General features: G+C 45.7%; 1 protein-coding gene across 2 annotated transcripts; it reads left to right on the forward strand.

The window, feature by feature from the left end:
- Positions 1-1198: 1198 nt before the first annotated feature.
- Positions 1199-13349, forward strand: LOC8042666 (E3 ubiquitin-protein ligase FANCL). 2 transcript variants are annotated; one of them, XM_029975520.3, is made up of 13 exons: positions 1199-1740; positions 1808-1927; positions 2460-2516; positions 2617-2717; positions 3429-3525; positions 4607-4672; positions 4738-4891; positions 6379-6462; positions 6535-6580; positions 7369-7450; positions 10135-10251; positions 11476-11547; positions 12738-13349. In XM_029975520.3, the coding sequence occupies exons 1-13, from the start codon at positions 1618-1620 to the stop codon at positions 12756-12758; spliced, it is 1140 nt and encodes a 379-aa protein (XP_029831380.2). In that variant the 5' UTR covers positions 1199-1617; the 3' UTR covers positions 12759-13349. The 2 variants fall into 2 exon arrangements, 1 of the variants encoding a protein (XP_029831380.2); XR_005798456.2 differs by having other exon boundaries at positions 1547-1740; positions 10187-10251.
- The last annotated feature ends 3011 nt before the right edge of the window (positions 13350-16360 follow it).

Raw genomic sequence — 16360 nt, forward strand, 5'->3', positions numbered from 1 at the left:
GATCGGTCCCGAAGCGCTTATCAATTCGCGGTCCAACAGCGCAAATCCAGCACTTCGATCAAACGCGCGCGTCCGTTCCGTAGTGTGAACAGGCATTTACGTGGCTCTTGCTTACACTGTCATAGTTCAAACGTATCTTTTTTAACGTCGGCTCGCTCCAGCATCTCCGAGGCCGCAAAAAACGTCGCGGCAATTTGTTCCCATCTGCGTCGCTCTGCAAACGACTGCGGGCCGTCTTTTACCAACGATGACAGTTGTGTTGACTTGGTAGCGATCGAGTTCGTAGCAGTCAATGGGGATGGTTACGCATCCCGGCCTCGGATTCCGGCGAGTTTAAATCGGGTTAGCGTCGACATATCACTGCACGGATACGAACCCGAGACCAGCGGTGGCAGAAAGGCCGCCTGTGTTTGTTATGAAAAATCCACGTGCTCCGAACGGCTCCGAACGGCTCCGAACAAATGCCGAGCTCTCCGATTGGTTGTTCGTGCTGCCGAAGACGCCGTCGCCATAGCAACAGCACCGGTAAGTTTTAGTTTCTCCGTACGACAACGTCGCTTTCCTCCTCTCACTTAAAGGAGCTGTGCAACAATTTCAGGGCTTTGCTTAAATAATTGTGGAAGTTGATGCCTGACACTTCTGCAGTGAACTACAGAAAACAGATTTTGCCTGGATACCCTAGTTTTTACTTAAAAAAATGAAAAAGATCCAGGTTTTCGCCGCCTCTCAACTCGTGCATCGTCTTCCGGGTCACGTGCACAGTGACGTCACTAGAGTAGGCGCGGAGTTCCGGAAAAGTTCTCTCTTTAGAGTCATCAGCGAGCAGCGAGAACTCATCCGCTGCCGACCGCGTGACCACCCGTCCTTGCCCGTCCGGCGCTGTCCCCCTCCCCCTCCGGCTTCTGGCGGCTGTTCGCGGTTTTGTGGACCTAGGATAGATGGCGCCACTAAAACTCCGTATAATAAAAGTTTTGTCGATGATACCAGGGTGTTGACGCATTTATATATATGTTGGAACGACAAGATTTGTAAAAAGAGTTACCTTTTATCGAGCAGGTATTCGCACAACTTGCTATCTTTCTTACAACGACCCAAGTGACGTCACGCCGCTTGTTTCTCATGGCCGCCGCTCGTGGCTGCAGGTCGGGAAATATTCTAAGTTTTGCCTCGCTATTACGCGGCGGAATCGCAACATTGCGATGAAAGGAGGTGTGTTTTCTGCCATTTGTGACACAGTGAACAATATCAAAAGCAGAAAATGCCAATTCTTTCAACGTTAAAATCGTTGCACAGCTCCTTTAAGAACGCGTTCGTGAATACCGATTTCTCCTCTTCTTACGATGTTCTTAACTTACGAACTTCTTAGCTAAGTTGTCGTAAACTAAGAAGCTCTTCGTGAATCTGGCCTCTGGTGATTAGCCCGCCCTAACGTTGGCCCGGCCGTTCCAAAATCGAGTCGCGGGTCGTTTACTCGCGATTTTGACGTGGCATTACCCGCTGACGTAGGAGACAGGTTACTCGGGTAAGATTCAGAACATAGCCTGTAAAACCGGTGTTCTTACTGCGCAAGTTCATGTAACTTTAAAACAATCCAATCCAATCCGCTCAAGTTTAAAAATGGCCGCGGCGTCTCCGTGTCCCGTTGTCGCCGATTCGGATGACGAAATGTCGAAGAGATTTCCACTGCTCTTTCCGATGAATGAGTCCTGCACAGAGTACAAAGGCTTCCTGGAGGTTTTGGTAAAGCTCGAAGCGGCTCCGTGTCCAACGCGACGGTAGTTACCACACGAAGCCCTCGTCTTTGCAGGACGAGCACTTCTACGTTCACCTGAGTGCCGCTGATCCGGCCGAGCCGAATACTTACTCCCTGAATGGAGACTGGAGTCTTCACGAGCTGGTAACGGCTTCTGGCAAGGCCTTCGAACAGGTGAGAGCTCTATCACATCCAGTAGCAGAGCGAAGCGAGCAATTACACTCACCATGATGATTTTAACCCGAGACTGGGCCGTCATTTCGTCAACTATACCCAGTTTTACCTTTCAATGAACTGCGGTGCTCTAATAGGTGTTAGCTGAGAGCAGACCAACTTGCACGACGTATAGTACTGGGTGGCTGACACTGCAAACGTGAACCGACAAGTGGTCTTTACCTGGGAGATACGTTAATCGCTGACCTAGCTGATGATGGAAGTTTCTGCAGTCCTTAATCTCGAGAAAATTCTGACACGTTTGGTGCATATTTTCCCCTTTACTCTGAACCAAAATCCTGCTATCACGGGAAAAAAAATACATGAAATGAAAGAAAAGATTTTCCTTTTATAGATGCGTTAGACATATTGGAGAATTAGGATCTCTATGCACCTTTCAGCTTAGTCGGTACTGTGACTAGTAATGGCACTTATTACAACCTTTCCTGTAAACTGGGACACTTCAGAAACTACCCAACTGTGTGCTTTTCAGATTCTTGGGAAGTGCAAGTCGCTCAGTCATTTTCTGATGGAATTCTGCAACATGATGGTGAGTCACCGACCATTTGCGGTGTTACCGAACTAATGTCGAGGGGCTCGTAAGTGGCTAGTGGATGGGCTCGGCTACTTTGCACCTCTGTCCGATGCAGGAATTAACTCTCAAGGCCCAAGGGGAGCCAGAGAAGTTTCAGCGGGCCCCCGAAATCCTCACCAGAATCTTGAGCGACTTGGAGCACTGTGGCTGGCACAAGTGAGTAGACAACGTCTGTGTTGGTTCGTTCACCCGCCCGAGAGTCTCCAAGTTGCAAGGTTGTATCCTTCCAAGACATTCTTACCTCGTGACTATGCATGCAATAGGATAATTTTTCAGGTCTGCCATTCTATGGCTACGGGCTCTTGTTATCTTCTGCGTGAGGTACAGGCCACAATGCAAGTTTGTCTGTACTCATTGTATGAACATGATGGCAACAGCAGGCATGCATGCATACATGCACACATTGACTAGGGAAGTGGTCATACGGTCAGGCCATACAAGTCCTGGTTGTCTTGATCTATTAGGCAAGAAAAAGGTAGCAGTAGCCATATTGGCGATCACAGCGGAAGATGGTGACAGCTAGGTTGGAGATCGGCGTGACTGATCGTAAGATTCAGACATGTGTCGAGGATGGACGATCGCTTGCTTCGTCATACTTTTGCTCGGCTATGTCATATCAATTAATTATAACTTGTGAGGGCATTTTCCCATTCATTGCTTCTCTCTTAAACAGGGAGGACTGTAAAAAAATGTGTCAGGTTTGTATACTGCCATATCAGATGCCCCTTAATTTGGAAACCTCTGCAATGCTTCCGAGCAACTTTTAAGCATTGTTTGTACACAATGTCCATGAGTGTTCAAAGAAGCTGGCAGTGTCAGCTCTGAGAATATGCTTGCAAGGTCCTCAGTAAATCTGCCCATTTCCAGCTTGGGACATTTGAGTGTGGCTGGGGATGAGATCCAGCTCAACTACATTGATAGTAGAAAGCAGAAGCACTGGCTCAAGGTCCACCTGAGCCCAGAGGTAGGTGCCACCCATCCTGTCTGTCATTTTTGTTTATTCATTTATTTATTGAGTGGTATTATTAGCCCTCTACAGGGCTGTTAGAGGTGTGGTAACACATACAAAGAAAACAAACAGTCATGTACACACTGTTTACACAAAAATAACTGAACAGAATGAAAGAAACACTCGCGTGAAATATAGTGCATGTAATCAATGTGCTACTAAAATTGTTTAGTCACTTCACATTGAAAAAGTAGCTATTTCAGCATTCAGATAGACGAATACAACTGTAATAAAGTTAAAAAAGACATAACATTAAAAAAAAAAATGCACACATGCATACAGCTTACATGCCCGATATAAGGTGTGCCCACTGTGGACCACCTTTGCACTCCCTCGGGTTTTTTCACATTCACAGACCTCTTTCTCACACTCCTTGCTATGCATGCGCATGTCCTTGGCCCTTGTATCGACCAATGGCCGTCATAAAAACCACCCATCTGTGCCTTGCAGGGTACGCTTTCCAAAATGGGGCACATTTGACGACTGGAGACATTAGCAGCTTGAGAGTTCTACAATGCAATGGCTTTTTGGGGGAAAGGCCCACAAAGCCATTTTGCCCCCTTTTGTAGATAACAATAAATGCTGTCAAGTATGGGCACAATCTGAGTGTGCCCCGTTGGAGCCAACTGGAATATCAATACGTCATCCCCCCATTTCCTTGCCTGCATTGCCATCTTGGTGCTTTGCGCAGCACGGGTGCAACTGGCAATCATAACGATTCAGAAATGCGACTTTCCAATCTTTAGATGTGGCGTCAGAAGCTCAGGTAGTATCGTGTCGCTCTGTCACAAACTGTCTTAACAGTTCTGGAGGACGTAAAGGCATTTTTTTGCCATTTTGAATAATGCTTTATGCAGCTGGCAGCAATGACTTTAAGCATCAAGGCCAGATGGCGCAAGCTACTACCTGTTATAAATGGTATAGCCATCTTTCTCCATCGACCCATCTGTCCTATGGCTCAAGTGTCGTTACTTGGAAGCATGGCTCATTTCGCGGCTCTAGAGTGGATTGACCGGACATCTCTGCTCCCGTGCAGTTTCCCGCGGAAGCTCCCAGTTATGACACGGACCTGCCGGTGGTTTTCGAATTCCAGTGGCACAAGGTGAGTCCCGACGGTGCGGACGTGGAGGCAATCGCAGAGCTCTGTGCCCTCTCCAAACGACGCAGGGCCAAACGCTGGCGGCTGTCTTTGAGGCCTTCGCACGCCAGGCAGACCGGCTGGTGCCTTTCTGGGAGGCCGCAGCTGACCTCGACGCACGCTGCTGGGTCCTCGATCCCCCGTGTCCTAGGGCGGGAGATGCGTACCGCCGGATCGCGCTAGGTAAGGCTCGCGGAGACATGTCTGATTGTGCTTTTGGCCCCGGGGTCATAGACACGATGCCACCTAAAAGACAAGGCTTGTGGATTATAGCATTGTTAGTGGGAGCTTGACTAGAGTATGCGGCAAAGCATCAGATGCATGCATCTTGTTGTTGCCATGCACTCGTTGCAAGCTAGGCGGTATGTCGTGGATCAACTATTGATGGTATTTAGGGCATAAAAGGTGCTGGTCATGTCTTTTTGGTGGTGTTGGCCAGGCACCGTCTTCAGCTCATGTGCTGATGTGAGAAGCTAGGCAGGTAGAGGTTGGTACCTTTTCTCAAAGTGATATGTGTGTGTGCACTCTAGTTCCATCATAAACATGCTATCTTGCATGCATAAAGAAAACAGCGATGTGAGTATCACATGCTTTTTAGAGCGCAACTCTTAGGCGCCCGTTTTCTCATTGAGTGGCATCGCTGTGGCCGTCGGTGGAACTGCGTGCGTTGCATTATGTGATTTCACAGTTTCCATGCTAAACTTAGCGGGGAAATAGTCATGTGACGACAATTTTACTGCTATAGCGAGGGAACTGAATTTGTTCATATGTGACGTAACACTAAGTCATGTGACATCATTTTCTCCACTATATTTAGCCGGGAAATTGAATTGGTGTTGAGGTCACGTGGCGTCAATTTTCCAGCTGAATTTAGTGGGGAAGCTGTGGGAGGAGGGGAGTGTACAAAGGAGGAGGAGGTGACAGTATGGAAGAAGAGGGGAGGAGGATACGGAGGGGGAGGGTATAAAGGAGGAAGAGGACACGAAAAAGGAGGAGGGTGCAGAACCAGTATGTGAGGAGAGTGCTCTATATTTGTATATATATAAGTTTCTTTCTCAAATTGTTTAGCACGGTATATCACAAAATCAAAATACCTCAAGAGCTGTGCTCTAATGTCGCATTACAGAGATTTGTAAACGTCGCGTTTTTTTGAACACTATTAGATCCTCCCGATTGTTCTGAGGCAACTTAGCCTACACCAAAGTGTCCTTTGGGGGTGGGCCATACACCAGCACTCCGTCGAGACACCAACTGGTGCGGATAGAAAAAGCAGTACAGTGCCAGGCATGAAAGCCTCCTACACTCGAAAAAAAAGAATGAAAGTGTTTTTGTGTGAAGCACTAGGTGATGGTGCTGAGACACCACCAAGGGATGTTTTTTCTGCAGGGTTGTATATTTGCTGAGGAAAAGAACTCTCCACCTGGAAACTTAGGACCAGCACAGAGGACTCTGGTATTGTGCTAGAGACTCCAGGAGAAAACAGGAGCCAGTGTCTTAAATCATTGTGTTTTTGGTGGCGTCTTTAAACCATCTTTGTTTCAGCCTCTTAGTGTTCTCGATTGTTGAGTCCTTGTGGATGGCGCTTCCATAGAGGTGCACACTTAAATGCTTCGTTGGAGGCCCTTCCATCCTGGCTAGAGTGTAATCCTTCTGTTATTTTCACGATAAAGGCAAGAACGTATCGATGATGGTGGTCATCGATCCGCACACACCGATGACCTTACCTCGCCTGGAGTTTACAGGGCCAGAGGCGGGTGAGTCCCATTGCCCTTCCCATTGCCCAGCAATCAAGCTGGCTCCAAATGAGTAATGAGCACTCCTTCCAGAGGTCAGCCTCCATGAGAAGGCTGTCCAGGACAATGTGGACAAATGGTGAGTGGGCATTTTCCTCCCAAGGAAAGACCTCCCAGGAGGAAAATCTTCGATGAGGCAAAAGGCAAGCCTCCTGGAGGCCTATTGGCGACTAAAACGAAATTTGCAGCACCTAGCGTCTAGAACAGAAAGTTGTGGCGGCAGGTTCGCTCGCCAACCTTCTCGAGCGGATCAGATATTCAGGGCACCTGGCAATGTAACGACGAAGTCGTTAAAGTAGGTTTAAGAACGTCTGATAAAAATCGCGTTAATCTTTTGCAGATCTTAAGAAAAGCATGACAAGCTCTCTGCTAGTCACAATTGGTGGTTTCCTTCTCTCTGCTCATTTCCTCATTGGCGTTCACTTTGTCAAAATGGGAGGAGTCAAAGGATTATAGCATTGTGTGAGGAGTGCCATGCATAAAGGGTTGTCCATTTATGAGGAAAGAAAGCTGCAAAACGCATTTCTAGAGGCAGTGAGTGTGCGTTCCTCGAGCTGCACAGCTCCGGGCCCAAATCGAAACTCTGCTTTCCTTGCATTGCTCTAGGCACAATCCTGTGTGGCTTCAAAGCTGTCGTTTTGGTAGAGCAGCCATGATGCCCGAAGGCCAACCTGCAAGCTCTTGGGCAGAGTAGGAAACATTCTCCTCTTTCCTCTCTTCAGCCCGACATAAAAAAGCAGCTTCTTGAATTCAATGGTTTGCTCGACTGTCGAGGGGGAGGTTTCTCTCCCCTTCTCGGCCGCAGGGTTGCAATCAGAGTGAGGCTCCAGCGCCGCTTTGCTGGCGACCTTTCGACTGCCCCCGCAGGGACCCCAGTGCGTCCATCTCGGCCAACCTGTCGGCTTTGCTGGGATTTGAGGTGCCTTCCAGGGAAAATGCGACGTCTGAGGTATGCCCATGGGCTTCCTCCCCCTCAGCCCTGCCGGGAGAGGCACTCAACAGTGGAGGAGTTGCTCTTAAACCTGACCTAGAACTGGGAAAAAAAGAAATCGCCTGCCATAGACGTTCTGCCGAATTCGACGAAGGTGCAAAGGCACTTTATGGGGTTTTCAACGAGAAGCACTTGCTATCAGAATTTAGCGGAGATATTTCCTCGCTAAATTTAGTGAGAATGTCGCGACGTCACGTCACGTCACATGACGCGACACCATGACGTGACATTGTGATGTGAACCAGAGTATCACGTGACACTTGACTTCTTGTGGCAGGGGCTGTTACAACAAGCCAACAGCTTCGCTCGGTTGCCGACATTATCCCATGGCCTCCCGAGCACGAGGAAGCAGGGCCCATGAAGGGTTCCATATAAAGCTGTTGCTTTAAACTAGTGTTGCACGAATATTCTAATTTTCGCAAAGCAGTGTAGAATAATACGCTATTCGATATTCGCTTCGAAGTTCGATGTGAACTGCGATATTCATACTTTTCGAAGTGTTGATTGTAACGGGTTTGCTCTGTCGAGTGCGCTTCTCACCGGACACCTGTGCACTGCGGTGAAGCAATATTCGTGGAGCTCGCGGTCTCCGCGGGTATTGCTTCGCCACAATGCACTGGTGCTCGGTGAGAAGCGCACTCAACGGGGCTAACCCACCGCGATTGTGCAGATGTTAGCAATGTCTTGACAGTCTGCGTTCATCATTCATGCTTAATTTTTTTTGTCAGATTGACAAATTGAAGAAAGAATGTTTGCATATAGTAGGCATATTTATAAATCCCTTCTATTAGGATAGCTGCGACGAATCTGCCGTTTACATGCCACAGTTCATAAATATAGTTAAATAAAAATTAACTGAACTTAGAAGTGGACAAGTGGAAGGTTGGAAACAACCTTTACAAGTTCAGTTGAATTCTCGTTTAAGCATGGTGCATGTTAGTGAAAGACCTGAAGAAACTATTCGATATTCGACTAAAAAATATTCGGCTAAAACCACTATTCGCTTCGACTTCGCTTCAAACTCAAAAGTCCACTATTCACATGTGCCTACTTTAAACAAATAAAAAGCTGGAGCACTAGGGCCACATGAAAGTGAGTTCTTAATTGAGGAAGTATCACACAATCAACATTCAGTACAGGAGAAGGGGACAAAGTCAAAAGTCCATTTGTCTCTTTCACACCAGCTCAGCGTTAAAGAGGCCCTGCAATCATATTTAAGCGTCCACCTTTTTTGCGGTTTCCACGTCTCTTGGGGTTCAGGCAATCCAGCGGGCACGGAGAGAGTAACTAAATATCAGTGTGTCATATTTTAACCGGACGACGCGGAAACCTCCTCCACCGACGAGGGCGACCCGCGGTACCGAAAGCGCACAAAATGTGACGTCTTTGGTCCTGGGCTTACTACTGGTCAGAGCCGCTAAAAGCTTCTTTTTAGTCGAAATACAAAATATAAGTGGCGCGAACCGTTTCAATTTTTTATAAAAGTAGTTTCTGTTCTGTAGTTCAGATCAAAAAAAGAAACGAATGCAGTTCATAAAGTACGGAAACAAGAAATGACCCGTCGGCATACCCGCCACCGAGCGGTGGAAAAGGCGGCGCATACTAGAAAGGAGTAGTGGGATCAGGCGCCGACACAGAGAGGTCACGGATGTACGCGGCGGCGCTGCGGTCATTTGGGCAGGAGGATCCGAGCGGCTCCGAGCGTTCCGAAGGCCTTCGACGAGAAGCTTTGTCTTGCGGTTTGGCTGTTTTGCGGTATGGCAGCGCAAAGTAGCTCCCATTCTAAACTGATCTCTACCCCATGTTTGCTGTTGTTTGTGGCCAATGAAGTGTCATGCCGAATTAGTATTTAATCGTGCAGCAAATGCAATGAAAGCCGCTGTGGCTGCTCGCTGCATGCAGCCTACCCAGGACACGCTTCGATGGCGCCCTCTCGCGCCGTCGACTCGGAGTGCGGCAGCCATGAGCGCTCGATAAGCTCACTACCCCTCATCTAGTTCACGGCCACTCTCAAGCAACCAATGACGTCATGAGGGAGGTTATTTTTTGCTTGTTTTTGTAATTTTAATTTGCCTATGACTTTTAAAATAAAGGGAATTTCGAGAAAAGAAAAGTTTCACTAAGTTACTACTACGTTCAGTGCGCTCAGGTTTGGTGCAAATTAAAAATTAGTGAAAAAGTCATTGCAGGGCCCCTTTAAGGCCCCCGTTCACACTCTTGTGACCTCTCAGAACTGGGTGCCTTAAAACCTCGTACGAGAGGACACACTGGCGCCATCTATTGGGTAGCAGCGTAAACTTTGCGGCCCAGCATTATTTCAATTTCTCTCGCGCATTATCCTTTTTTTCTTGGCTCGAAAAACTTGTTTCAACGTTATAAACGAGCCTTTCTTATAGGTATTACGCACATTTGACCTCGGAAATCTTGCAAAACCTTCGCTCTTGCGAAATGCAGTTCCAGGGCCACCGCATAGATGGAACCAGCGCGCCAGTGTGTTCTCTCGTCCTAAGAAATTTTAAGAGGTTTCAAGAAGTCTCGTCTCTTTCGGTCGTACTCGGTTACAAAAGTGTGAATGGGCCTTTACTCCTCTGTGGAAGCATGTTTTTCCAGAAAAAAAAAAAGAAGCTTCTATTTTGTTTTAGGAAGTGGACTGCACTTGTGGCATCTGCTATTCATTCCTTCTGGATGGCGCAGTTCCGGACGAGCTGTGCCAGAACTTCCGCTGTTCGCGGCCTTTCCACCAGAGCTGCCTCTCCGAGGCAAGTTTCGTTCCTGCATCATCACCTTTAAAAGTCTAAACACTAGACTCGACGCGAGAGTGCAAACGGCCATGCCAGTGTACTTTTTTGTGTTGGAAGTGGCAACTATTTATGTGATTACTTCTATTCATTTCCCGTTTGAAGCCATGATTCCTAAGACTGGTGGACACACTTTTCACAACTTATAATGACCTCTCACGAGTTCGAAAAAAATTTTGACAATGTTATAAACGACCATTTCTCATAGACAGTGGGTACATTTGTTCTCGAAAATGCCGCAAAGCCTTCGCTTTAATGAAATGTTCTTCCAAGGCCCTGTCATAGATGGCCCCAGCTTGTTATTGCGTTCTCTCGTCCCGAGAGACTAGAACTCGGTCCTTTGCAAATGCAAGTGTGTGAATGGGCCTTAGAGTTGTGCAACAATTTCAGTGCTTTGCTTAAATAATTTGGCAATTGGTGTCTCGACCTTTCTGAAGTAAAGAACAAAAAACCGCTTTTGCCTGCATGTCTTACCGTATTTACTCGCGCATAGGTCGACCTGTTTTTCAAAAATCGCCTCATCAAAACTGGGGGGTCGACCAATACGCGAATCCCGGTATTATATTTTTCAACTTTTTTTTTTTTTCGGGGGTCCCGAAGTTAGGGGGTCGACCTATACGACGTATCGACCAATATGCGAGTAAATACGGTAGTTTTTATTTTAAAAATGGTCAGAGATTGGGGTTTTTGGCACCTTTCAACTCTTTTACCATCTTCCGAGCCACGTGCGCTGTGACGTGAAAGGGGGACGTGTGAGGTTCCGGTGAAGCTCTCACTCTAGAGCCATCAGTGAGCAGCGAGAACTCACCTGCTCGCGACCGCATGACCACGTGCTCGCGCAGCGCGATCAACATGGCGAAAGGAGGAAAATGCCAACGTGCCTGGGTCCAGCCATCCTTGTCCGGCTGTGCCCCTGTCCCCCTCCGGCTTCTGGCGGCTGTTTGCAGTAGCAGATAGAGCTGACGGTTTTCTTGACCTTGGATAGATGGCGCCACTAAAACTCGACATAATAAAAGTTTTGTCGATGATACCAGGTTTTGGACACATCTATATTTATGCTGGAACGACAAGATTTATAGAAAAATTACCTTTTATTGAGCAGGCACTATTTGATATTTATCGAGCAGGTATTCAGTGCATTGCCTCAACGCAAGAGAGAACAGTGCTATTTTGCCTGCCTTCCAGTGGATGAGGTCTCTGCCCATGGTCAGACAGAACTTCAACATGTTCTTCGGGGAGTGTCCCTACTGTTCGGAGGTGAGAGCAGCACTACACTAGTTAACTTCACCCTGGTGATGCAGACCCCTACTACCACAGCGGTACTTTGATAGGCCCTTCTCGAAACCCCATCAAGCAACACTGGCGGTTGCCATTTCTTGGGCACGAGGCGTTGTGATAGGATTCGAGTCCTCGCTGAACGCCGACACAGCATTAGTTTTTGATACTGCGACTCGGCCCTCGTGTCCAATACGTGCTTAGATCATGCGCCCAAACAATGGCGGCCTCGGATAATCAGCGCATCAGCTACTAGATGGCGCGCACCTTCGAAAAGGGTCTATTTTTGGTGTTGCGAATGTTTACTTGTGTCGACCCTGAACAACCCCGAACTTTCCAGAGCTTTAAGCTCGTATACAGACTGTTCTAGAAGTTGGCGAAGAAGGTACAGGCATTCGTTTCGTGTACGTCCTTCAATTGTGCTGCATTGCTTTTATGCCCTCTGCACACGCCAAACGTGTTCTGTTGTTTTTAAGGGGGGTTCGATTCAAAACACTTTTTATTGTGCACCTGTGGTGCTGTTGTGGCTTTTCCCCGTATATACTAGCTTGGTACACAGCGCAAGAAAAGTAAACTTTGATTGATTGATAGATAATTCCTGAAAGGACAAGCCTCTCATCAGCCTGTCGTAGCAACCACAGCCCTTAGTCCATCTTCTTTGTTTCTCTTACGGCGCATGGCGGGCATTGCCTAAAAACTAAAGATGATGAAGTATCTGGAAGACAGCACTATCAGTTAGCCTGTCCAAAAGTCAAAATTGAACCAAGTTTTCAGGATACATCTAAATTGTGAAACAATACGTACCAGCGAGGGTTTATCAATGCTTTCATATAACTTGTTCTTGTTAAGCCAACATCAATGGGTGCTTTCCCAGTTATCGGATATCATCATGGTTTGAGTGCTATATGAGTGTTCTTTGTGTATCTATGTGCTTGTGTAAATTCATTTGACTCAAAAATAAACATAATTTGATCTCCTTCAATGACTCAAGTCCCTTGGGCAGTGCAGTATAACTGGAATAACTAAATGTATCGGCCAAAAATTCCCGTGAATGTAAAACCAGTGCTTTTCATTAGGTTTCGTCTGCGATTGCTTGCCTAGGTAAACACGTATGAAGTGCAAACTGCTGATGGTATATATATAGCACTTTCACAACTTCTTTTTTTCTGCAGCCGATGTCGTGCAGGATGTAGGAGCAAAGACGTCGCAAGGCATTATTGTCCAAGGGAGAAGATGGCCGCATACTGACGTTTATATGAGTCGAGATAACTAAGTTATAGTAGTGTAGAAGCTGAGGGCTTTGCAGTGCTTCATAATTTGGAAAAAGATTCTTGCTTAAGTCTTGAAATTGATTCTTTCACTCTAGATAACAGTCGAATTATGTACTTTTGCAATCCCAATTGTATAAACAGTCAACATCTGCACAACTGCACTGTTGAGAAGTAAGAGTGCTCTGTACTTCTGCTTTAAGTATTTTGTAAAATTTTACTATTAGGTATATAATTGTACTTAACTTACACAGTACTATTGTCTAGGACTTTATGGGGAAAATATAATAGAGGGCTCCTAAGTAAGCGTCCAATGATTTTTCACGCCAACTTGTGGACGAAGCAATGCTTAGTCAGTCGTCGCACGATACTGGGAACGAACATGAATGTTGCTTCTGGCATTTGTATGTTACCTTGAGTGATCATTTCATCTTCAATGCATTGTAGGAAAGAAATTGTGTGGTCTTTTGATATATTTACCTGCTTTTGAAATAAAAACACATTGACAAAGCAACAGCACCTGTTTAATGTGATTGATGAACTTGCTTCACTGACTAGGGCTTGCTGGTTCATGACAGTGATGAGAACAATTTATGCAGTGATGTGATTGCTGCGGCAAACTGTTCCAATGTGCTTATCCTGCTACATTTTACCAAAATGTGAGGACTTTGCGTTAACGTTGTGCCAAAACTTAATTTACCTTTAATAATACTGAAAATTTAAAAGCCCAGGCCTCTCTGCCCGGCCGGACCGTTACGATATGCTTATGAGAGTTCTTAGAACTTTGGACTATTTTCTTAAATAATGTACTGCTCAATTTCATTCCGTACAAAAGGCTGACAGTACTTGGAAGTTTTGCAATAGTTCTCATATTTGTCGTCTGTTCTGCTGGAGATTAGCTAGTCTTGTTGAGCGCACTTCTTCTCGCGGAGCGATGCTCTGCAGAGAAGCGAAAACCACAAAGTAAGCATCGCAATTTTGCGTGTCTTGCTTCGCCACAGCGCACCCCCGTGCTAAAGAAAGAGCATTCCTCCAGAGCAAGACGCGTCACAATTCTTGAATACAACTTCGGCTTGTATATAATAGATAGGGCTCCGTGTTTTCGGAGTTTATTTTTTGTGAAATTCGGAGGGTGTTTTTCGGAGTTTATTTTTTTAGCGAAAATTCGGTGTTTATCGGAGTTTATTTTTCGTAAATGCCCAATTCTCCAAAATTCGGAGATTAATTTCGCAGTATTTCTTATTAAAAATAATAAATAATAACCGGATGTAAACGTATGCCAGATAAAAAATAAAACGCGCTTGTATCAATTAAGATTTCTTCAGTTGAATTTGGCGTTGGTGTCGTCGGCAATACTAATTTGTCCCACGACAAAAGTCGCACACAAGTGTGGCTTCGATAAACGTCGATACCTTAAAATCAATAAACTGCCGGATGTAGCCGCAAGGAAGCTCGTAGTCATCCCATCAATCTATCCCGCGGCCGCGCGAGGTGGAGTGGTTAAGGATGTAATAGAGAAGTTTCAACTTCCCCTCTTCCCTATTTTATACAATCTCTATGGTCCATAGTTTTCACTGTTACCCCCAGAAACATACCCTCTCCTTTCTTTAAAATTTAAATCCCATGGCCCAAACTGGAAGCCAAAGGAGTGGCTTTTGTCGTGACACGAATGGTACGATGACCTGTTTCCCTTGAACCAACCTTGACGACACAAGCCGTAAGACCTCCTTTTGACAATAGTCCGAGGCTTGAAAGATAATTATGGTGTCTTTTTATGCGCTGCTCAAATTGTAAAAAAAAGAAAACAGAAAAAAAAAACTTTTTTTTTTGTAGTGGAAAAAAAAGGGGGGGGGGGGGAGGTGGCATGGGGCACATAACAATTCGGAGTTTATCGGATAAATCCGAATTCACAAAAATTTTACCGGTGGGTGTTTTTCGGAGTTTTTCGTATTTATCCGAAAACACGGAGCCTTAATAATAGACTACGATATCCTGGCGATACCTTTTTCCAAATCGAGATTTAGCAAGGATACTTCGGTATTGCAAGGACATTCATATGTGCTCTTTCGTATGTTTATTTATTTATGCCAACTTATTTGTTTAGCTATGACTTTTATATAGATGTGAGTAAATTAGAACTAAGTTGGCAGGAGCAGTGGATGGACTCTCGGGAAGAACCTTAAAGAGCTCGACAGGATTGTTTTTAAGTTTTGTTCGCATGCCGTTTTTGTTATAAAACACACAAAACATAATTGACGTTCATATTAAAATGACAAGTGCTTTGTTTTTCATCTGAATTAAGAATTGCTGTTTTATCACAACCTTTAGAACTTGAAGAAAGCATTAATTTATGGGCTAAATAATATTGTATTATTTCACTGGCATTCAGTACCTAAGATAACTATTCGAAGCCGTCTGTGCTGTCCTTCATCACTCACCCTGTCTGGTACTGCTCCACACAACTAAATGCTAGTTTTGCGTTTGAAAGACTCGCTCCTGCTGTGGAATTGATGATAACAAAGAGTTGCACGTCAGTGAGAAGTCAATGAAGATATTGCCTTTTAGTTGGACATGCCAACACGTTAATCTTGACATAATGTCCGCGTTAGTATAGAAAAAAAATGATGCTGCAAGAGTTATTTTTGCAGCTCCAAAATGGACTTTCGGCTGCTCCAAGAGCTGCTCCGAAATGGCTTGGACCAATCACATCATTTTTTATGTTTAAATCTATGTTCGTCCTTAGCCTCTATGGTACCCTTGCCGGAGTGGCGGTAAAGGGAGCCCCTTTATAGGGACGATACAAATATGGTTTGGAAGAGCCCGTCGTGCAAGCTGAGAATATTCCATTGCTGTCGGCACCTAGTGACCACATTGCTCGTCAATTCATGTGCAACTCGTACGAGAAACAAGCTGTCGCAACCCAGAAGGACGTGCAGGCTATACTTGGCAAGGTTACTGGGGACCATAACCAAAACTTTCTTTGGTTACATGTGAATGTTACACTGTTGTTACACTGCAACAGTTAACATCTACAGCAATGCTCTGCTTTAGGCCTGCTTCAGATGGGGCGACTTTCTTAGCAAGTTTAGGGTTGCTGGCGGATTGTTCTCTAGCCTTGCCTAGATTGACGTGAATTGCCGAGATCAAGTCTGGCTTAAAACAAGTGAGCAACTTGAACATTTAAAGCAGCAGCAGCCAATCAGGGGTGTGGCATTTTCATATGATACCCCGTGGCGGTGATGATGACAACTAGAGACTTGGTTCTGGTTTTAAATTTATTGTTTTTGGAAGAGTTAGTACTCTCAATGCCAATTAAAGGTATGAAAACAGATTTGTAGCACATAACTGTGCATCTAAATAGTGCAAGAAAAATAAAATGTAATGACAATAATGGCAAATCGCAGCAATTGGTTGCTGCGTGTGAATGTGGGCGGCCCGTGTTGCTGATGTTGCGACGTCAAGTTGTTGGGAGAAATCGGCCTGTCTGAAGCGGGCCTTATGAAACAGTGTAGGTGGTGTTGGCAACC

This window comes from Ixodes scapularis, unplaced genomic scaffold (assembly GCF_016920785.2).
Source record: "Ixodes scapularis isolate PalLabHiFi unplaced genomic scaffold, ASM1692078v2 PGA_scaffold4__175_contigs__length_147842914, whole genome shotgun sequence".
NCBI lineage: Eukaryota > Metazoa > Arthropoda > Arachnida > Ixodida > Ixodidae > Ixodes > Ixodes scapularis.

Bases quoted from the DNA above. Each gene is read 5' to 3' on its own strand.
- LOC8042666 (XM_029975520.3), top strand. From the start codon at position 1,618: ATGGCCGCGGCGTCTCCGTGTCCCGTTGTCGCCGATTCGGATGACGAA. The intron at 1,741-1,807 runs GTAAAGCTCGAA...TCGTCTTTGCAG, and splicing joins AAGGCTTCCTGGAGGTTTTG to GACGAGCACTTCTACGTTCA. The intron at 7,451-10,134 runs GTATGCCCATGG...ATTTTGTTTTAG, and splicing joins GGGAAAATGCGACGTCTGAG to GAAGTGGACTGCACTTGTGG.